The 21,889-nt window shown below is 58.4% G+C and overlaps 1 protein-coding gene across 1 annotated transcript in view; it reads left to right on the top strand.

Annotated features, from left to right (window-relative positions):
- TOLLIP (toll interacting protein) overlaps window positions 1-20,803 on the top strand; it is a 30,903-nt gene extending 10,100 nt beyond the window's left edge. Inside the window, exons 2-6 of the mRNA XM_004482985.5 lie at window positions 1,663-1,812; window positions 5,992-6,174; window positions 7,024-7,176; window positions 9,628-9,718; window positions 17,358-20,803. Of these exons, the coding sequence (XP_004483042.2) occupies window positions 1,663-1,812; window positions 5,992-6,174; window positions 7,024-7,176; window positions 9,628-9,718; window positions 17,358-17,572 (792 nt within the window). The 3' untranslated portion in view covers window positions 17,573-20,803. The remainder of the gene's footprint in view (window positions 1-1,662; window positions 1,813-5,991; window positions 6,175-7,023; window positions 7,177-9,627; window positions 9,719-17,357) is intronic.
- Window positions 20,804-21,889: the final 1,086 nt, after the last annotated feature.

The raw sequence follows: 21,889 nt of genomic DNA, 5'->3' as shown, positions 1-21,889 counted from the left end.
CCCAAGGCGAGGCCGTGCCGCGAAGCCTCAAGGGCGGGCGCTGTTGGCCTTGCTGGTGACTCCTGGCGCCCCCGGGCTGCACAGCAGCCCTCTCCTTGCCAGCAGGCACCTCTGCGCCAGGCTAGGCACAGATGTGAGCTCAGGGCCGCAGCAGTGCAGCCCAGAGAGACCTCAGCCCGGAGCCGCCTTTCTACTAGGGCCAAGGGAGCTGCAGGCACGCCCCATTCCGAGATGGGTAAAGCAAGGAGAGCGCTGCCTTTGCTTCTTTAGGAAAGCAGCTGGAGCGGGCGTTGGTGCGGAGCTGGGAGCAGGACCCCGGGTGCGGCCTTGCCGCCTGGTGCTTTGCCCTTGCGGGTCTGCTCGGCCCCTCCCAGGCCCCTTAGTTGGCTTCTGTTGGCTCTGGCGCCCTCGGTGCTTCGTGTGTCCCCACACAGGCGGGAGGGAGACGAGGTCCTCTGGGGGGGCTCCGGAGCTGGGGGAGAAAGGCCTTCCCAGGACGGGCGCCCACAGAGGCGCCTGAGAGCAGTCGGAACGTGTCAGGCCCCTGGGGGTCCCTCCCGGGGCTCCGGCCCACCACCCAGGCAGGATTTAGTCGGTGTAGTGGCCAGAGCGCAAGCTTGTGACCTGGCTCTCCAAGCAGCGTTTCCTGAAAACAGGCCCTTAAAGCACTGGCAGCAGACCCGCTCTTCTGTGCTGGGGCGTTGGGGGTGGCGAGGTTGGCGGTGACCCCGCCACCACCCCAGGGCTGTGCGTTCCCCCCAGCACCCCTGCCTCAACCTCCGTCACTGCCACTCTGCTCTCCTCCGTGACTTTTCTGCACAGTGGGCTCCTGCAGCCGCGCGCTGCTAACACCTGGCTCTTTCTAGACCCTGTACCCGTCGTGCACAGAAAAGTGCACGTCGCCGCCGTTTCAGCCAGTGCGGCCTGGCGTCTCTGGTGCGCGGGCCCTCCACAGGCCACTGCCTCTGCTCCCCTCTGGGCTGGCAGCCCCTGCCCGGCCCCGTTGTGCAGGCCCCGCAAGCTGCTTGAAGGTCCCCCGATGTGGTGGAAGGCCGTTTCCCTGAGGGCTCATCCCTGGCCCTCACCCAGCCTCAGGCTTCGGCCCTCAGTGCTGACCACGGCCCCTCGACCCCAGGTTCCCCGGCGCCTGCAGGCCCTCCCTGCCCTCCAGGCCACGCGGCCAGACGAGGGGCAGACCGGGGAGGCCTTCGGGTTCTCTGCTGCGTCCTTCCCTTTTTCTCCCGAGGCGTTTTTAACATGAACTGCTGCCAGTGGCGGTGTTGGCAGTGCCTCCGTGCAATCTTCCCGGCACCCGAGACCAGGTTCATTCACTTGACGAGTGACGAGCTTTTGTCTGTTGTGCGAGGGCATGTTGGTCTGAGGCTCCCAGACTGGCACTTAGGCTGGGAATGCCCTGGACAGGGGCTCAGCAAGTTCCTGCTGGGTACTAGGGGCCTGTTAGTGTGCAAAGCCCTTTTAGTGGACAGCTCTTTAGGTCCTTGGGGAGCCCCCGGGCTCCTGCAGGAAACCCCAGACTTGTACCGACTGCGAGGGTGGGCGATGGCCCTGTGGCCAGCGTGGCCGCGCGGCACCCACCTTAAATGGGGCTGCAGCGGTGCGAGCGAGCCGCCGCCTTCACATCTCCGCCCTTTCTGCCTGCAGGTCTACCTCGGTGAGCTCCCACAGGACTTCCTGCGCATCGCGCCCACGCAGCAGCAGCAGCAGATCCAGCTGGACGCCCAGGCGGCCCAGCAGCTGCAGTACGGCGCCGCCGTGGGCACCGTGGGCCGCCTCAGCATCACCGTGGTGCAGGTGCGCTCTGGGGCCTGGGGTGGGGTTCCGGGTGGGGGACGGGGTGGACACATAGCAGTAGAGGTTTTTTCCAGGAGGTACTGGGGATTGGACCCAGGAAAGCTGGTGCTCAACCACCGAGCCACATCCACTCCCAGCAGTAGCTTTTACTCACTCAAGGTGTCTTTGGGAACCTTGGCTTTTGTACAACAGTTTCTGCGTGGATAAATTTGGTTTTTTTTCTGATACCAGTTTTCCCCAACATCTCTGACGTTGAAAATGATAGATGTGAAGAGTATTGACACCCAGATTTCTACCAGAAATAAAAGATCAGTAACAGACTTTACTGGTGTCCACTTTGTGCCAAGCACCGGTCCTAGTACTATGTTTATTTATTTACTCCCCCCCTCCGTCGTCTGCTCTCTTGCGTCCATTCGCTGTGTGTTCTTCTGTGTCTGCTGTCTTCTCTTCAGGCGGCACCGGGAACCGATCCTGCGACCTTCCGGAAGGGAGGGAGGTGCTCAATCTCTTATGCCACCTCAGCTCCCTGTTTGTTGCGTCTCTTATTGTCTCTCCTCCGTGTCTCTTTTTGTTGCGTTGTCTTGCTGCGCCAGCTCTCCGCACAGGCCAGCACTCGTGAGCGGGGCAGCCCTCCGTGTGGGCCAGCCCGCCTTCACCAGGAGGCCCCAGGAATCGAACCCTGGACCTTCCATGTGGTAGACGGGAGCCCAGTCACTTGAGCCGCATCTGGCTCGCACGGTCCTCGTGCTTGAGTACTTTACGGAATGGTCCTCCGGCCCTCCCACAGCCTGCGCCCTGGCCCACAGCACCGGAACGCTTCCCTCCACAGCGCGCTGCACACGGTCGGGGCCCGCCACATGGCGCTGACACTGAGCCTGCGCGTACGTGCCGGTTAGGCTGTGAGGCAGAGCATGCTGTTCACAGGAAACCTTCCAGAAAGGAGAGGCAGGGCGAACCCTGCAGTTGTGTGGAAAGGCCCAAATAGGTCCACTCACGGTAGCCCAGGACGCGCTGGTTGGACCCGGGAATCAAGCTCAGGCGAAGAGTTGGCTCACTCAGGCACGCTCTTGGTGCCGGGCGGGGTTTGCGGCCAAGTCCACCTTCCCCTGCGCTCCGGCACCTTCCCCTGCGCTCTGGCGCTCACACGCCTGTGTTCCCCAGCCAGTGCGTTGGCGTCATTCGCTCGCTGACTCAGCTTCTCTACCCCAAGAGCAGGGCCTGCCCCTCCACACACGGAAGTGCGCCCCTCTGCGCCTTCTGCAGGCCTCTGCGCCCTTGCGCTGCGTGTCACCCAGGATGTCACGTCTGTCTTGTCCTCCTTGGCCTCTGGGTGGTGTCGGCCTGTTTTCCACTTCCTTTCTGGGAACTTTCTTCCCGCGGCTTCCTGGAGGTGGCTCCTGAGGTCCCCCACCTGCCTCCCTGGCCACTGCCCAGACCTTGGCTGCTTTGCCGTGTCTCCAGCCCAGAGGAGCCTGGAGTCCAGTCCTCAGGCCGCCTCTGCTGACTGGCACCCTCGTGCAGGCTGCAGAGCCCACATTCCGAGCCCCAGCAGGTGCTGGCCCCTGCTGGTCTTTTCCCGGGTGTTGGGTAGTGTTTCAGATGTGACGTTTCCAGAGCGCATCTCCTTGAGCCCCTGCAGCTCGCTTCTCCAGCCTCCGGTCTCTGTAGGTGGCAGCTCCATCCTTTAGGAGCTCAGGCCCAGGGCCCTTCCCGACCCCACATGACCCCACATGCCTCATCCAGTCCCACGTCCCGCAGGGGCTGTGGCTCCCCTTTCAGAGCAGCTCTAGGCTCCAGGCACTCCTGCCCAGCCCTGCTGCCCCTCTGGTCCCGGTGTCAGCCCAGGCTCCAGACCAGGCCGGCTCCTTCCTCCTCTCTCTTCCATCCCCTCCGTCACTGGAGCTCAGACGCCCAGGGCTTGCTGTTTCTCCCCGTGATCGGGGCCTGCTGCTTATCTGCCTCACCTCTGCTTGCCGTTCCCTCTCCCCTCAGCCCTGTCTCTGGCCTCGTGCTCCCTGCTCCTCCTCGGGGCTTCTTGACGGCTCTTCCCCGGCCTGCTCCCCACAGCAGTGGCCTGTGTGCCGCCTCCCCTGCTCAGGAGCCACCCCGTGTTCCAGCACGCTCTGCTCCTACCCACGGCTCTGCAGCCACATCACTGTCTGACATGCTGTGTGTTTCACGAAGGCGTCTGTCTCTGGGTCTGTGGTACCTGGAACAGCGAGCGGCCTGTGGCCGTGCTCAGTGAGTACTGGGATGGACAGGATGACGTTTCCTTGAACGTGTGAGGTAGTTTCAGCGTAGGATGTTTGACGGTACAGGGTGGGCGTTAGGAGGTGTGAAGGACAAGCGTCAGTATTTCACTCACAGTGCACAAGGACAGCAGGAGGAAAAAACGAGAATGATGCTGTGACGCGTCCGGAGAGGGAGCGTGAAGGCTGAACGTGGCAGGTGGTGGTGCTCCTGAAGAAGAAGCGGGAGCAAACGGGAGCACTGGTGGCGTTGCCAGTGGGTACTCGTGGGGTGGAAGGCCAGCAGAGCTCGACGGCTTTTTGAAATGACTGTTTGAAAACCGACAGGTTGGCACTAGGCAGAAACAAAGTTACTGGGAAGCTCTCCCAGACTTCTCTGCGATGTTCCAAGAAGTACCGAGGTTTCCGAGGTGCTCTGAGTGGAGAGTCCGCGTGTTAAGAACGCCGCGGCAGCAAATCCTCAGTGACGCCCACAGAGGTTTCGTGGCCCCGCAGGCCTCCACACACCACCCAGGGCCTTTTAGGAGAAATGCCGTCTGTGGTGCCAGGGTGTGCTCTGGCCACATGAGAGGGCCGTCAGAATCGGGGCTCGGGCAGAGGTGGCCTGGGACAAAGGGGCCGTCCCAGTGTTGCGTAGAAGTGGAACAACATCCTCCTGGGTAGCCCAGCAGACAGAACAGGAAACAGGAAAAGTGAGAAGAGGACAGAAGTCGGAAGCAGCATGGGTGAGGCCCCGGGCGTGGGCAGAGCTCCTCGGCACGGGGCGGGGGTGCGCGGTGCACAGGCAGAGGGCAGTCCCGCCGGGAGGGTCAGTGACAGGGTCAGGACAGCCGCCAGCCGGCCTGGGCCGGGGAAGAGCTCAACGGGCCGGGGGCGCTCAGGGTGCAGGGCCCCTCAGCTGGGTGTCTGGAGCTGCGCCCCCCAGGTTGGAGGAGGCGCTCGGCGCATGGCGGCCGCGCTGGGGCTCAGGGACTTGCGGCCTTTCTCCAGCTGGGCTTGTGCTCTGCGCTCCTGAGTTTTGAGAGTCCTGTACGTAGTCGAGGTGCACCTTTATCATACACGGTACTTGTATTACTTTCTCCGAGGCGGGCTGGTGTCCTTGTTGGCAGAATGATGTCTCCAAAGAGCAGACGCTCCTACTTTTGATGGAGTCCTCTTCGTCAAGTTTTGCCTTTATGGATCATGCTTTTGATGTCATATATAAGAAGTCTTTGCCTAACTCAAGGTCATAAAGATTTTCTCATTTTTTTACTTCTGTAAGTTTTTTAGTGTTATACTTAAGTTTGTAATCCACATTGAGTAAGCATTTGCAACCAATAGCCTAATCTGCGATGGTCTGCCCTCGTTTGTAAATATTAACGTTTTTTCTACCTAGAAAACACTCATGTCCATCTCAAGGACTTCTCGCGTCTCGCCTACTCAGCACGTCTAGCCTGGTTAGGGGCTGGTGGTCCCTTGAGATGCGGAGGTGGCGCCTCCAGCAGAGGCCGCCGCAGCCGCTCTCTGCGCCCTTGGCTGCCGACACGCCTGCTCCAGATGCCATGGCCCTGGCGCCCGGAGACCCCCTTCTCCTGGGCACTTGGCCCTGTGCAGGGACAGCCTTCCTTTCTCATCCTCCTCGTCACTGCTAAGAGGGTGCCGGGGGCTCTGCCGTGCTCACAGGCTGAGCAGGCGGCGTTCTCGAAAGCGCCTTAGCTCTGTGCTCAGGGAGGGCACCAGCTCTCTTACACCGGAGTTGCCAGGTCCAACAGTGACTCTTTCTTGCTCTCGGAGCCTGGGATCCAATGAAAGCCGCATTCCGGTATTAGAAGGGGCAGTAGGGAGCCAGGAGCGCTGCCGTTGTGGAGCTCAGGGAGCAGGGCTCGGGGAGGTGGGCTCCGTGCGCTCCTTGAGCTCTTGCTCCGTTTTTCTGACCTGAGCTTCATTTCAGGCAAAGCTGGCAAAGAACTACGGGATGACCCGCATGGACCCCTACTGCCGCGTCCGCCTGGGCTACGCCGTGTACGAGACGCCCACGGCTCACAACGGTGCCAAGAACCCTCGCTGGAACAAGGTCATCCAGTGCACCGTGCCCCCTGGCGTGGACTCCTTCTACCTGGAGATCTTTGACGAGGTGAGGGGCGCTGGGGTCGGGCTGTTGGGCGTGTGCTGCCCGGCCACTTGGAGCGGGCTGTGTCCTCGTCGGGTTCTGGGGGTTCTGGAGCAGCCTTGCGCTTGTGCATAGAGAGGGCGAGCCTTCCGAGGGCATGGCGGTCACGCGCCCTGCTCCACCGTGGGCTCGTGGTGGCTGTCGGGGGGAGGCTGGACCCACGGTGCATTGCGAAGAGTCCAGGCGTGCCCGAGGGCAGGCCTGATGGTCTCCTTGTGGCTGTGGCTCTGCCAGGGTCCAGAGGAAGCTCGGCTGGCAAGCCAAGGACCTCCCAAACCCCCCTGTGGGACCTGCGCCTGCACCCCTGGAGCTTGCCTGTGGCCAAGGCACCGGCCCTGTTGCGTGAGGGCCGCAGCTGGGTGGGGCTGAGCCGAGAAGGGAGCCCAGGGCCCGCCCGCCCGCCTGCCTCTGCCTTATCCTTTTCCTTCTCTGGGGCCCCAGAGGAGTAAGAGGGTGTGGAAGGGAGAAGAGGAGGCACGGGGGGGCAGCGCAGCTCCACGTGCCCCGGCTCTGTGCGTACCTCACTCTGTGCTTGCGGAGGTGGCGGGCGCAGACGGGCGGCCTGCTGGCTTTCCTGGCCTCACTGCCCACCTTGGGCTGGCCCGTGGAGCTGTCCTCTCTCTGTCTTTGTGGCAGCAGCTCGCAAGGTGGTGAGGATGGAGGCAGAAGCTGCTTAGATGGGAACGGAAGGCCCTCGCCTCCGCTGCCGCAGTGGAGGTGTGGCATCCGGAAGGCCGGGCGCGGTCCAGGCCGCCGCCCTGGTGGTGCAGGTGCCTGCAACCGGCCCGGCGCTCACTGCCTCCCTGTCCTCAGCGCGCCTTCTCCATGGACGACCGCATCGCCTGGACCCACATCACCATCCCCGAGTCTCTGAGGCAGGGCCACGTGGAGGACGAGTGGTACAGCCTCAGTGGGCGGCAGGGCGACGACAAGGAGGGCATGATCAACCTGGTGCTGTCCTACACGGTGAGCGCGGGTGGCCGGCGGGGGAGGCGGGGAGCTGCGTGCGCCCCCGGCCTGGGGCTGTCCACACGCAGCGCCATGCGGCCCCTCGGGAGGCAGGATGGTGGCAGGGCCTCGGTGGTGACGGGTGGCACCCAGTGACGCAGACATGGGGTGCTAGGAGCGTGAGCCCGGTGCCGGGCGCCCCCCCCAGCCCTGACAGGACCCGGAAGTCAAATGAGGCGCAGCGCACCCCGCGAGTGGCTGAGCAGGAGGCTCTGAGGCTCCCCGGCTCCTGTGTCACGCAGGATTGTGTTGCTCAGTTTCCAAATGTCGGGGTACTCATGCTTTTGATTTCTAGTTTAATTCTTTGTGGTCAGACTCACACTTTGTGTTCAGCCTTTAGACGGGTCAAGGTTTGCACCACGTGGCCAGGGTGAGGTCTCGTGGGGTTTGGCCGGAGCACGGGCCAAGGGCCTGACCCTCTGCAGTTGTTGAGGCGTGTGGGAGGGGCCTGCACCGGGCGCTACACTATTACAGCCACTGCCGTGGGATGGAGCAGATGGGAGGACCCCTGCCCCACCCACTGACCGTGTGCACCTGCTCTGAGCAGAAACTGATCGGGAGCCGGGGGCAGGGTGGACCCAGCCCAGGCAATGGAGCTGCAGAAGCTTGACGGACGGCCAGCTCAGGCCTCTGCTGCGGCCACACACCCTTTCCAGGAGTGTCTGGCTTCTGCCTCATGCAGAGGTCACTCCAAAACGAGGAGAGGGTGGCTCCCAGAGCCCTCGTGCGCGCCTGGTGAGCGGGTCTCGTCGTGCGCAGCTTCGGTTTCATGTGAATGTTGTTCCCTAAAGACCAACCTGAGGTCAGCGCCAGCAGCCGCTGTCTTCTGTGGAACACCGTGGGGAGAGAACAAGTGTGTCCAGACGGCCTCCTCGGTCGGCCCTGCTGCTCTGTCCTCGGGCCGGCGGCTGCTCGTCCTGCGGCTGCTCGCAGCCACGCCCTCCGTGCTGGCTCGTTCAGTCTCCTTTTGCCCTACCCGGGCTTTCAGCTGCTCAGGGTCTGTCCTCGGCACCTCCCAGACCCTCATCCTGGTGGGACGAGGCCCTGGGCTGGCCTTGGTGCCTTGTTGCTGAGTGTGGATTTCTGAGGCACCCCTGAAGCGCCCTGGTTCCTCCCCTGCGCCCTGCTTCTGTGCGGCAAGGCCCAGATCCCGCGTCAGTGGGCTCTTCACTCCCGCTGGTGGAGGAGCCCCTTCTTGTCTGTGGTGTGGTGGCGTCAGGAGCCGCCAAAGGCAGGGAGCAGCCTCAGCCTTTAGCTCGGGAGAGTCATCCTTCGGTTGCCCGGTGGACGCCTTTGTCCCTGGAGAGCAAGAGCAGAGTCCAGTAGAGCTCAGAGCGCAGGGCAGGAAGCCGGAGTCGGGTGAGTCACTCCAGGTGCGAGGGGCCTAAGCCGTGAGCCTGGGGCCCCGGATCCCGACCCCGCGCTCTCCTGGGGAGAAGTGCTGTGCGTGCCGGCCGTGGGACAGCCGAGACGGACCCGTCCTTCCCGCTGTGCCCTCCAGTGGTGCCCTGCCTAGGTTCTGCCAGGCTCAACCCTGTGGTCCAGCCGCCCAGAGACGAGGCCCAGACCCAGGCCCAGTGCTGTGGCAACAGGCCGCCTGGACGCCTCGTCTCACGGGCTGGTCCTTGCAGGCGTGGTTTCTTGCCATCAAACAGTAAGGTGTCGGGGGTTGGGAGCACAGGTGGACGTAAGGGGCGGGGGGTCTCCTCTTCTCCTCTGAGATTGTGGACAGGAGGAGCCCACTGGGCACGCTGGCCCCAGGGCATCTGCAGCTCTATCAGGAACTTTCTGGAAAGTAGGGGTGGAGTGGGAGGCAGGATTAGGGACTCTGGGGTCCTCGCTTCCTGCTGTCTCGTTAGTGTCACCAGGTTTGTATTTTTTTTAAACTTTTCAATGTTGAGAATTTCAAGTGTACTAAGGAGAACGGTCTCGTGAACGCCTCTGTGCACCAGCTGCCCAGCCCAGTGACGGGTCCCCGCCATTTCCAAGGCTCGAGTATTGACAGCAGATGCTGGACCTTAAATAGCTCATCATATCTTTAGTGGATGGTTTCACCTCAGTACAAAGCCCCTGTGTGCTCCTAGGACCTGCAGATGGAAAGTTCTGGAGTGGGCTGTGGGTGCGACTGCTCGTGCCGCAGCCCTGAGGGCACGTGGCCCTCCTCCCCGGCCTCGCTCCTCTGTCCCTGTGCCAGTCCGTGCGGCCAGGTCACTCCCTTGTGCCCTTTGAGCCTCGAGTGCTGCGGTGACAGGTTGGGGGACGGCCGCCTGGGCGGGGCTCGAGCCAACGGGCAGGGCTGGCGGCCGGCTGGGCCTGGGCAGCACTGCTCCCTCGGGGTGCCGGGAGGCGGGAGCAGCAGGTTTGGGGGGGCTGTTCTCAAGGTGACCCCCGTCTTGTGCTCTGTTGCAGCCACTGCCCGCCGCCATGATGATGCCGCCGCAGCCGGTGGTCCTGATGCCCACCGTGTACCAGCAAGGCGTGGGGTACGTCCCCATCACAGGTGCGTGGGGCCCCCCCGGGTGCGACAGGAAGCCTGCGCAGGCTGGGGGGCGGAGCCGCAGAGGGCGGGTGGCGGGCTTGGAGGACGGTGTGGGCGAGCCTCGGCTCAATCGACGTAAACACGCCGACTTCGTGAGTTTTCCTGAAAGCAAGTGGGTCTGGGGTTATGGTTGAACTTTTTATGCACATAAAGGAGTTAGAGTTTGTCTTTTCCCTGATGGTTAGCAGAGGTAAGATGAATTGAAATTTTTGGAGACCTAGGAGGTTTTTTCCAAATCTTATTCTAGGAAGTACTCAGTAGAAGATCACCTTCCTGTTTAGTGAAATAAGCTGTGCTTTAACATTGCTTCTACCATGTTTATACCTTTGTAAACTAGCGACCCATGGCAGAACAGGATCCAGCTGGATCACAGCTGGCGTACCTGGGAGTTCCAAACCATAATGCTGCCTTCTTGGGCAGCCAGGACCAGTAATCGACCATTCCTCCCTCCCTAAACACCCGCAACTCTGGGCAAAATACACCAGGCACGGGGCCGTGATCTGCCAGGGAAGAGCTGGAGACGAAGCCCGCCATGGCCCCAGGGCTCTGCCTGGAGCCCCTTCTGCTGCCGTCCAGGGAGCTGGAGCTCGGCCAAGCAGCGCACCCAGCCCCATCATGTGCAGGCAGCGGAAATGGCCAGAACCTGGGAGCAGGGCATCGGCGAGGGGAGAGGTGCGGGGCTGTGGGGCCGGGCTGGAGTTCCTGAGCAGTCCCCCAGGCGGGCCCAGGGCAGAGGTGCTGCGGGCCGGGCTCTCGCCCGAGACCCAGGCCTGCTCCAGACCCGCCTGCGCAGAGCCAGGCAGCCGAGGGGGCGCGGCAGCAGGGGTTCAGAGGCGGGGCCCACCAGAGCTGGAGGGGCTTCCCCAGGAGTGCAGAGCTCCTGCCTGTAACTAAATGGCTGCTGGAACAAAAAGCAACACTCCTAGAGGAGAATAACCGAGCCGGGGTTAAGTATCATCGCAGTGTCGCAATAAAAAGTGACCAGCCAGCAAGCAGAACCGTCACCACGGAAAACACAGTTGTTGACACAAGATGGCCCAGAAACCTCAAAGCAGTTGCAAATATTTACAAGAGCGGAGAAATAGATAAGGAAAACATTCCAGGAATTAAAGGAGAATATCTTAGGTGAAAAGAAAGGGAGTCGCAGTAGAGCGCTGGAAACAATTAAGAGCCAAATAGAAATTCTCAATGAAAAGTACAATAATTGGGGTGAAAAACACTAACTTCCCATCTGACCCCCCTCTGTCCTGCTGGGCAAGACCCCGCACATCCCATGGGACTGGCCCGGCAGTGCAGGCTGGAGCGGCTGCACGTGCCCCTCACCCCAGAACCGCCAGCGCCGGCCGCCCGCGCTCCCGAGGGCACGCTCGTGCTGTGCACCTCGTCCGTTGTCCTGGGCTGGAGGTCTGAGGATGGAGAGCCAAGAGACCCGCAGGTGGCAGCTCTCGGAGAGCAAGATTCAACCTGTGGGGACCCTTAATTTCTTCTTGCAAATGCCGTTAAAATTTGTCTTAAAATGTTCGTATTAGGGAAGACTAGATTTTCCTATAAACAGGACAACAGATTTTTCTTTAAACACTTTTGTCTTGAAACAATCTCAAACCTAAAAGTTGCCAAGCAGTTTTTCACCTGAACCTTTTTGAGGCTCCGTTACCCGATCGAGGCCCAGGAGCCCAGCCCCACTTGGGGTGCATGTCCCGTGAGCACGGGTGTTCTCCCACGGGCCCCGGTCCAGCTGTCAGCACTGGGAAGTGAGCACGGGTCTGTTGGTCCCGTCCAGTCCTCAGTCGCCCACGTATTCCCTTTGCAGCAGTGGCGTCGGGCGGCGCCCGTGGTCCTCAGCTGTCGCGTGTCAGCCCAGGCCACTGCCCGGCGTGTGTGCCTTCAGCACCTTATACCTGAGCACCGGAGATGGCGCAGTGCTGTAGTGTCCTGGGCGGGAGTGTCCCGGCGGCAGGCGGGGTCTTCCTGGGGCCTGAGCTGGGGCCCACGGTTCCCATTTGTCCCTGTACTGGGGGCCCCGTGGCCGTGGGGTGTCTGCCCAGCCCCCACTGGAAGCGGCAGCTTTCCCTTGGGGTACTTGGGTGGAGGTACCCTAAGAGCAGGGAATGCCCGGTTTCTTTTCAGACCTGGCGTTTGTTCGTTGATTGACCTTTCTTGGTGTGAAATTGTGGTTTTCTGTTTTTTGTCGCCCACTTCATCCCCGGTTTGGCCAGTGGGACCCCTCAGGCAGCTCTTTGTGCTCCTGACGTGCCTGCTCCCCCCAGAGCACTTGGTGGCTTTCTGTACAAGCCGCTGCAGCCAGGAGCCTGGTTCCCTCGAGCAGAGAACGGCTTTGAGGAGCCTTTGAGCTGCTTTTTAATTTCCATGGTACTACTTGTTTGAAGTACGAAGAAAGCATTGCTTTCCTGAAATTTGATGCCATGAAAGTTTTTCCTTTGAGTAATGTAATTCCTGAATATTTATGATGGAAGTGCCACCTCCCAGTGCTTGCCGTAAGCTTCATGGGAGGGAAGGTGCAGAGACATTAGGGATCTGGCTGCTAGCACGTTCCAGAAAATTCTCTTGTGGCTGAACAGAGTGGTGGTTCTGTTCTTTAAATCAGGGATTTCTTCTTAAAAGTTGAATTTCACAATGTATATTTACCAAAGTACTTTTGCTCCTCAACTACCACCTTGAAAGGAAAGCTTTAACCTTTCATTACTTCGCTTAACTTTCTTTGTTTCTAATGTTCAAGTGCTGAAGCTCATGCTTCAAAGCCCACTTCACGGTAAAGGGTCCCCCTCGTGTCTTTGGAGGTGCTAGGAAGTGGCCGTGGTGTTGCTCAGAGATGGCTCTGGCCGGGCGGTCCTGGCCGCAGCTCTCAGGAGCCGTGGAGGAGAGGGGGCGCTGGCTCTCAGTTTCTGTTCTGGTTGCGTCAGTTGATGGCGCCTTCGGCTGGCACTTGCCGAGTCCTGCCTTGGGCCGGGCCGGGCTGCCCAGGAGGGCTGGGGCTCACGGCCGCGGGTTATGTTCTGACTGCGCTCTGGCCGAGGCAGACAGGCGTCTCTGTGCTTCGATGGGTGCAGCCCCCAAATCTCCCTTGGTGTCTGTGCTTGGTGGTCCCGATGCACGCTCGCTGCTGCCCCCTTTGTGGAGGGAGGGCCAGGGCGGGCGCCGTGGGCCCAGGTTAACGCACCTGGGAGGGCGGTGCCCCTTCCCCAGGTGTCCTCAGGGCTGCATTTCTCTTTTAAAGTCCTTGTTTTTTTCCCCGTGTTTTCTTAAGAACATTCAAAAGAGGAAAAATAGGAGGACAGCCCCAACAAGCGGCTGCCCTGGTGACACGGAAGAGGTCAGGATGGAAGGCACAGGCTCTCGCCAGAGCTTCCGGGCACTCCCCAGGGCCCACAGCTTTTGACTGTTTTATACTGCATCATTTTCAGTTACTAAATTAGTTAGAATTTATTAGATTTCAGAAAACTAGCTGGTAACCATTGTGTGGTTAGAATGGAATTTTCTTTTTTTAAAAAAATATTTTCTTTTTTCTCTCCCCCCACCAGATGTCTGCTCTCTCTGTCCATTTGCTGTGTGCTCTTCTGTGTCTGTTTGCATTCCTGTCAGTGGCACTGGGAATCTGTGTGTTGCATCATCTTGCTTGCGTCAGCTCTCTGTGTGCGACGCCATTCCTGGGCAGGCTGCACTTTTTTCTCATGGGGCTGCTCTCCATACGGGGCGCACTCTGTGTGCGTGGGGCTCCCGTACACGGGGACACCCCTGCGTGGCAGGGCACTCTTTGCGCGCATCCGTACTGCGCGTGGGCCAGCCCCACACGGGTCAAGGAGGCCCGGGGTTTGAACCCTGGGCCTCCCATGTGGTAGGTGGATGCTCTATCTGTTGAGCCACAACTGCTTCCAAGAATGGGTTTATTTTAATCTTAATTTTAAAAAGAAACCTTTATATCTGGAAAAACATGAACCTGTAGGAAGCTCTTTTTTTTTTTTTTTTTTTTTAATGGAAACTTCTGAGTGGAAAGGAGGGAAGCTGCACTCGGGCAACAGCTGCCTGCTGTCTCCTTTCTCCAAGCCTGAGGGTCCAGCCCCGGGCGCGGCCGTACCTTGGCCTGTGCTCAGGCCCCTCCTGGGCAGCTGACCTGGCCTGGCAGGGGCACCGAGGTGTGGTGCAGGCTGCCGTCTGGGCCCTTGCCCTCCTCCACAGGGCGGCCCTGCCTGGGCGTGGGACAGACGGAGCCTCACCTGGCAAGGGGAGGGCTGCCTGCATTCCAGGAGGAGAGCCAGCAGCAGGGTTAAGCCTGGGTGCCAGCCCCTCAGCACCCCCTCTTGTGCTCTGGAGGCGTACTGGGGCTAAAGCGATGCTACAGAGTCCAGCGGCCATCGAGGCAGGTTACAGAGACCAGTCCTGCCGGACTGTGGGAGCAGCATCGGGTGTAAGGCTAGCTCTGTGTGCTGTCTGCTCAGGGCTGGGGCCGCTCCTGTGTACGTCGTGTAATCCTGTGCTTCGCTGTCTGTTTCCTTTGCGCTCGCTGTGCTGCTGGAGCAAAGTGTATCTGGAAAGTTTGTTTTCAGTGACTCACAGGTGCCTCTGACAGGACGGCTGTGCCCTTGGGGCTGCCCGCGGCTGGTCGGAGAAGGGCCTGGTGGCCTGTGACTCTGGGCCTCTGGGAGTCAGCGTTGTCCCGTCCTAGTCTCTCTGTGTCCCTTTCACCCCTAGGCCTGGAGCCCTGTGCTCTGGGTCAGTGAAGGGAGCTGCTGTCCCGGCCCACGGGGTCCCCATGGACGTGACCTGGGCGTCATGTTGTGCCAAGCAGGTGCATGCAGAGAGGCTGGGGCAGGCCTGGGGAGGGGGCTGTCCTGCTCCAACGAGGCAGTGTGTGCTTTGCTGGGTGGTGGTCCCTAGGCTTCGTGGACTGCCGTGGGAAGAACAGTCTGGTTTTGTCGCTGTTGCCTGATGTGATTTGTTCCTGTTCCGTTTTCCCTGGACTTCTGTCCTCCTGGTGAAGGTGTCCCCCAGGCCTTGTGGCCCTGACAGGGACCATGATGTTGGCAATTTTGGTGAAAGTACAACAGAAAAGCTAATGTGGTGTCACCTGATGGCACCTCTCCATCGTGAAGGGTGCTTGTTCGCCCAGGCGCCGGCACAGGGCAGACGTGGAGACGAGGCCCGTGCAGGTGCCCGCGGGTGGCCTGGCCGCGGGGTGTCCCTTGTTCGTTGAGTTCATAACAAACTCTGGGTGTTTAAACACATGAGTGGTTTGACGTGTAGTGAGAATTGGGTTTTTATTTCTTTAAGTGTCACCTAGAGTTCTCTCCGTCTTTGCTTCCGAGGCTCAGAACGTACTGTTCTGCTTGCCTAGCGTTTCCTGCGCGGCATGGCCGTCGTGCTGAACGCTCACTGGCTCTCTGCGCCGCAGTGGCCCTCAGGGCCTTCAGGCTTGCTTTCCCTTGCTCACCTCCAGGGACATGGCTGTCCTGTGCCAGCCCCAGCGCCCGTGCCGCCCCCTGCCCCTGGGCCCGGCGCCCCGGGCCGGCTGGTGCCGCGAGTCTGCGCACGCTCACCCTGCAGCGTCGGCTCTCTAGGTGGAATGCCCCACGCGCTCTTCTGCGTAGCTGTCTGTCTGGTTGTGCTTGGAGAGTTGTTTTGCTGAAATTCCACGATTCGCATGGCGTGAACATTCTCGTTAAGCATCTAGACGTGGAAGACGTCCTGGCGCCGCTCCATTTGTGCCTCTCTAAGTACCCCGGCCCGAGGCGCCGGAGGTGACGGGGCTGACGTGACAGCAGCTGCGCAGCGCTGCCTGACCCCTCCACGAGCACGGTGCACCTCCCCGGTTCCACGGCCCTGAGCGGTTTGTCCACGCTTTCCCAGAAGAGCCCTCCGCAGGGCTGCCGGACCCCCGGGCTGCCCTGGCAGTGAAGGGAGGGCGGGGTCACCACGCTCGCTCTCAGCTGCGACTGGGGGTCACAGCCAGGAAGGCACCTGAGTTCTGGTGGACGCTCGGGCACATGGACCTGGGATTGGCCAAGGAGGGAGAGGCCTGGGCTGGCTCACTGCCTGCCCCCCGGGCGGCCAGCCCGTGCTGGGCGGGCACCCCTGCTCCCTGTGACTGCAGCCCACCTCTCACAGGACGTCGGTCCGTCCCCGAGCCGCGCTCCTTGGGTTGCTCCTGCGCTCTCGCACAGGCGGACGCTTTCTGTTGATGGTGGACCGGGTTTCTTACGGGATTACTCGCTGGCGTGTTTCGTTTGTCGCCGTTGGTTTTGTTGAAACATCCATGTCTTCTCTTCCCGACCTCCTTCAGGCTGGTAAAGACTCGTCGGGACGCAGCTGTGGGGGGGGACGAGTGACGTGTGGGCTAGCACGCAGCGTCCCTCCTCACGTCCCGCCGCCAGGAGGGTGTGCGAGAATGGAAAGGCTGTCGGCGGGACCCCCGCCCCGCCTGCCCCTGTGACCTGCAGCTGCTGTGGTTGTGGGGGTGCGTTCCGGGAGGGCCCTGGGCGTCAGAGCAAGGCCCGGCCATCCTCGTCCCTGGGAAGGGGTGACGCAGCCTGCAGGAAGGAATTGTTAACAAGAGGAGACGGTTAGGCACGCACAGTGTACAGAGCAGCCTGTCGCCCCACGAGGCCGTGGTTTGTTCCTTTTTTCCTAATTATCCACAGTCCGGGCAGTGCGGTGGGTGAGCACCGCGCTTGGGTGCTGTACTGCCGTCCTGGGGTCTCGGGTGCCCTTCCTCTCTGGACTCGACTTCCTCCCCTGCAGGTGGGGATGGCTGCTGCCCCAGGAGGTGGTGGCCACACAGACACGTCAGGTGGCAGGGGAAGCGCTGGCCAAGGCCTGCCCAGAAGGGCCCCGGGAACCGTGGCCTTTGTGGTGGCCGTGTCCACGGTGAGGATGCAGGAGGCAGGCCACCAGGAGCCCCGTCCCTCCCCGGGCGCGGCCATCGCAGCGCGGGCATGTGGTTCCCGCTGGCTGCCTCCGCCCAGGGCCTTTGGTCTAGGCGGGTCTTCCAGTGCCAGCCGCCTTTTGGGTCTTCTAAACTTAAGAAGGGAAAGACCTCATGCCCTAAGGTCTTCTCTCTGTCCAGTGCTCCCCCAGGAAAGATAACGGCTGCAGTTCTTTTTAGGGAGGCGTTTAAATGGGAATTCTGTTGCTTTCCAGCCTCTCGGTCTCAGGCACTCCTTCCGTCCCCTTGACTTTGCGTGTGTGCTGCTGCAGCAGTGAAGGCGAGGGGGGCCCTGGGCAGGCGTTCAGAACACATCCTCCCGGCCCTGGTGCAGGGCGGGCCTTCCTAGGCGCTTGGGACTTGTCAGCACCGGGCAGGGAGCAGAGCCTCACAGCGCCCGGGGCGGAGCAGGGCGCTCTCCGGGTCCCTGCGGTGTAAGCCTGAGTCCTCAGAGGACAGAGTATGTGGGCCTTGTTCTCCTCTCCCCGGTGACTGTCGTCGGGGCCCGTGGCCATGCGTTTGGGTGTGGAAGGCGAAGGGGTGGGGCAGGCGAGCCCCTTCCAGGGCGCTCTGGCTGTGGTGCTGTGGGAGGCGGGCGCGCTGCCCTGCCTGCGCTGTCCCCCCGGTTGCGCCTGGTGTTTGACGAGCTTGTTCTGCTTCCAGGCATGCCCGCCGTGTGCAGCCCTGGAGTGGTGCCCGTGGCCGTGGCCCCGCCGGCCGCCAGCGCCCAGCCCCGCTGCAGCGGAGAGGACCTGCGTGCCATCCAGGACATGTTCCCCAACATGGACAAGGAGGTGATCCGGTCGGTGCTGGAAGCCCAGCGCGGGGACAAGGACGCGGCCATCAACTCACTGCTGCAGATGGGCGAAGAGTCCTAGGCCTGCCCTCTGCCCCCTCGCCGTCCTTGTTGCCACCTGCTCTTCAGACTTGCCAACCCGGGGGCTCCCTCAGGAAGAGAGTCCTGACAAGTTCCTGAGAAGGAGCCCCCTGTGGACCCCCCTCGGGCGTTTGTAGGGTCCCCCGTGCACCCTGTGTAGCCCCCTCCCCACTCCGCGGACACTGTAGACCTCTGTGCACACCTGTGGTTTTCAAATGCATGTGGGTTCCTGGGTCCGGCAGCTGTCCTTAATGGGCTCTGGGGGGAGGGCGAGGGGTGGGCTTCCTTCCTTTCCTTTCTGTCGGGAGAGACCCGGGCCTGCATCGCACTGGAGTGGGCTCCTGACGCTGTCACCTGGAGACGTGCGTCTCTGCGTGCTCTGTGCTTTCCCTTTTCACCCGGTCCTGAAGATCCTGCAGGAAGCAGCCTGCACCTGCCAGGGTGTGGGCACGACCGAGCAGCCTTCTGCTTCCATCGATGGCATTAGTTATTTGACTTCATTGGGCTAGAGCTACTCAGGCAAGGCACAGAATCCGTGGACAGCTGCCTGGGGTTTCTTTTTAGAACTATCAAACTGGAAACGCGTCCTTCCCCTCACTTTCTGTTGGTGAGTCTGGGCTACGCAGAGCGTCGCCTTGTCCTTGGCGAGCAGAGCTGTGCTGTTGGCTTCGTAGCGCGTCACGTGTCTCCTGCTGCCAGCCAGCAGGGTTTGGCCTTGCCGGGCTTCCCTATTCCAGTGCAGACGCAGAGCGGATCCGCCCTGGCAGCTGGCTGGTGCGTGCCTCGCGAGCCGCAGGGAGCCTCTCGAAGCTGGTGGCCCTTAGCTTGTGGGAGAATTGCTTGTGTCTCTCCGTGTTCTGGCTCGTGGGCTTTGCAGGGTGTTAGCCCGAGGAGGGGGCTTCTCCCCTTGCAACAGAACCTAAAGTTAGGGTTAAAATACTAGATACAGTATTCTGTATTTGTCTATTGAAGGGTATTTAGGAGCTGTTGGCTTACTACTGATGTTAGTGCAAGTAAATGCGTGCACTAGTACTGTAAATTCCGTTTGGGTGATAGAAGTAGAAATCTGATGAATACTAGCATTTTTAAGATCTTCCAGAGAGGCTAGGGTTGCACGTACTCTCTACCACTTTGTTAGCGGGTCGCACTTTGGATCGCAAACTTTGGAGCCATCTTCTGGTCCTGGGCGTAAAGGTGACTCAGAGACAGGTCGGACTGCACCTAATTGTGAAAATCAGAAAGTCGAGACGTTTCTCAAAAGTGATGCACTTTAAATAATATGCATACCATTGAAAACCTAATGTGCATTGCTGCATGTTTGTGGTGGTTTTAGTTTTGCATCAAGTTGCAGTTACTTTGTTTTCTTCCAAGTGTTTGCACCCAGCCTTTGATATAAAATCTTATATGGATATAAAGATAAATCTCTAACAACTGGACTTCTGTGAAGGATTTAGAATGAGGAAGTTAGTACTTACTTGCAGTCTTTTTCCCTCTAAAAGTATGTTTTAGTGTCACCTAGAAAAAGATGCTTTCTGTCACCCTTTGGTTGTTGTTTTTCTTTTTTTCTTTTCTTTTTTTTTTTTGGTCAAGTCAAATAGTTCATAAGTATTTATCTTTGTAAACCTGAAGGGACAAGGGATGGTTGTGGTGGCGAGATGAGGGTACCACTTTAATGTTGTACCGAGTGCTTTTCTCTAGTTTTGGATTTTAAAGGTTTTTATTTCATAGTGAAGGTGTCATGGACAGAGATGACCTCTAACAAAGTGCACTTTGCTTTCTTGTAGATATCCGGCATTCTCCATTCCAGAATGTTTGCTCTTGTGCCTATGTAGCAGGTTCCTTCTAAAATGGGAGTGAAAATGTTAAGCAAGATGGTAACTTTCCAGGTTCTTTTCTTAGTGATATTAAACTTAGGGCAGGAAGAAAGTCCAAGCTCGCAACTCTGTGGCCTCCCCGTCGTGACAGCGGCCATGGCGGAGTGGGCCTCCAGGGCCGCAGGCACAGGGCCTGGCCTCTGCCTCAACGTAGGGGCGCTGCCTGGGTCCCTGCTGTGGGACCTGTAGATGCTGTGCAGTGCCCGGGACATGGTCGTGACCAAGCGAGATGGGGAAGGACTTTTGTTGGGGTAACGTTATTTTGATGGGGAGGGATAGATTTAAGACAACTCTAAACTTAAACTGTGATCTCTTATTTTCCATTTTCATGAACACTTTATTTTTTTTATAGAGCAAAGAAAGATCACGTTTTATAAGGCCTTTAGTTAAGATTCTTACCTTCGTTTTATGCCATTAGATTATCCTGTAAAGCAACTTGCTCATTACTATTTGAAATTTGATCTCTGCTCAGAGTCCTCTAAGTGATGAGTGCTGTTTGCACCATTCTCTGTTCTCACCCGTGTCCTCGTTTGGATCGTATTGTTTCCACCTTAAAGGTTTGTCACACTCACGTGGAGAGGTTTGTTGCCCGGCTCAACGCAGAGGCCACAGTGGGTATGGGGCTCTGAAGGCTCCTGCGTCTGGGGAGCTGGGCCCTTGTCAGACCCCCGCCCTGCTGCTGGCGGCGCCCGTCCTTGGACTTGCAGGTTCCCAGCAGAGCTGCGCGGCAGCACCAGGGCAGCAGCCCGCGTGGGGGGTTTGCTCCTGGGCAGCCCTGGTGCCAGGTCGGAGCCAGGAGGGTGCGGGGCCTCACGTTGGCTCACCCGGGCCTCTGTTAGTGATGAGGCTTCCCACTGAAAGTCCCTCCACGTGTCCCCGTCGTGTGCCGTGGCTCCCGTTCTCCCTCTGCAGATCCTGTTGTGTGTTGGCTGAAATGCACAGCTGTGCAGGAGGTTGGCAGTGTCGGTTCTTAGAACTTTCTGTTTCAGATTGTTTTATTGAGGTCCAGCGTCCAGATTTTTTTTTCCATGGTGAAAAATATTTTTACTTTCCAGACTTCTGATTTAATAAACAATCCCTATAAAAATAGAGAATACTTTTCAAGAACTTTACCTTGAAAGCAAAGTTTACTGTTTTTTGTTCCCAAGTATGTTTTAAAACTTAGCACATAATATGCAGAATTAATGAATCAATCACAATAAATATGTTTACTCACTAATAAATTAGTTAAGAGATTATATAAGTAAAAAACCCCAGAATGGAATGTGAAAGTAATATCTAATGGGTAGATCAGAGCATTGAACTTAAATGTTTGTATCAAGAATGAACCTTTTTCCAATTAAAATTATGGGAGAGAAGCCCCAGGTGCTCCAGTTCTTGGTGTGGATTTCAGTTAAGTTAATATGGCTTGTGAGTCACAAGTCTTCGTCTTCTCATTTTTTGTGATCATGTTTTAACTTGTACTTTCCAGACCATTTTGGCCTGGGAATAAGAACAGAACATTTGCCATGAGCACAAAATAGTGTTTTTCTTTCTAAGTAGGGACCATGTGGGAAACCACTGCATCTTCTTACAGGAAATCCATCCTGGTCTGTTTCTTGTGCCAAAGGCGGAATGAAATAATTTGCTCACGCTCGGGGAATTGAGTGAAAAGCAACATTATCTTTTTTGTTTTTGTTTTGTTTTGTTTTTTCTATTTTTAAAAAAAATGCTACATTAAAAAAATATGAGGTCCCCATATACCCCCCCAACCCCCCCACCCCACTCCTCCCACATCAACAGCCTCTTTCATCATCGTGGCACAGTCATTGCATTTGGTGAATGCATCTTGGAGCACTGCTGCACCACATGGATAGTGGTTTACATTGTAGTTCACACTCTCCCCCAGTGGAATCGTACTAGGTGTGGTCATATAATCATCATATTCAAAAACAGACCACCTAAGGAGCCCACGGATTTTCATCCCATCTCCTCCTCACACTTAATTCCCAGGCAGGTGTTGAGTCGTTGGAATGTCAGTAGACGTGTTTGGATATTCCCTCCTCCCCCCACCCCGGAGGAGCATAATGTGAATTCCCAAAGGCCTCTGGGATGAGTCCACTGTGGGTCGGAATCCAAGGCTTGGAATATTGGACTGGCTTTGAAATGTGCAAATCCAGGCATTAGTGAAGGGAGCGGGAAACTTAAACCCAAATGATAATGAAAATGTTACATATCAAAACCTGTCTGATTCAGCTAAAGGGTAGTTTATAGCCAAACATTAATGAGCCACGTATCCAACTTTAAAAGTTAGGAAAGAAACAACAGAATAAATCCAAATAAGGAAATAACTAAAAGTAAGGGCAAATTTTGACGAAATAAAAAACGTGAAATAATGAAGAAAACCTTGTACTGAGTCTTTGAAAAAATATTTTAAATAGGTGCACCTCTGGTGTAAGTGATGA

Source organism: Dasypus novemcinctus, chromosome 10 (assembly GCF_030445035.2).
Source record: "Dasypus novemcinctus isolate mDasNov1 chromosome 10, mDasNov1.1.hap2, whole genome shotgun sequence".
NCBI classification, from domain to species: domain Eukaryota; kingdom Metazoa; phylum Chordata; class Mammalia; order Cingulata; family Dasypodidae; genus Dasypus; species Dasypus novemcinctus.
Note: the sequence above shows the minus strand (reverse complement) of the source record. Positions and strands in the feature narration are given on the sequence as shown.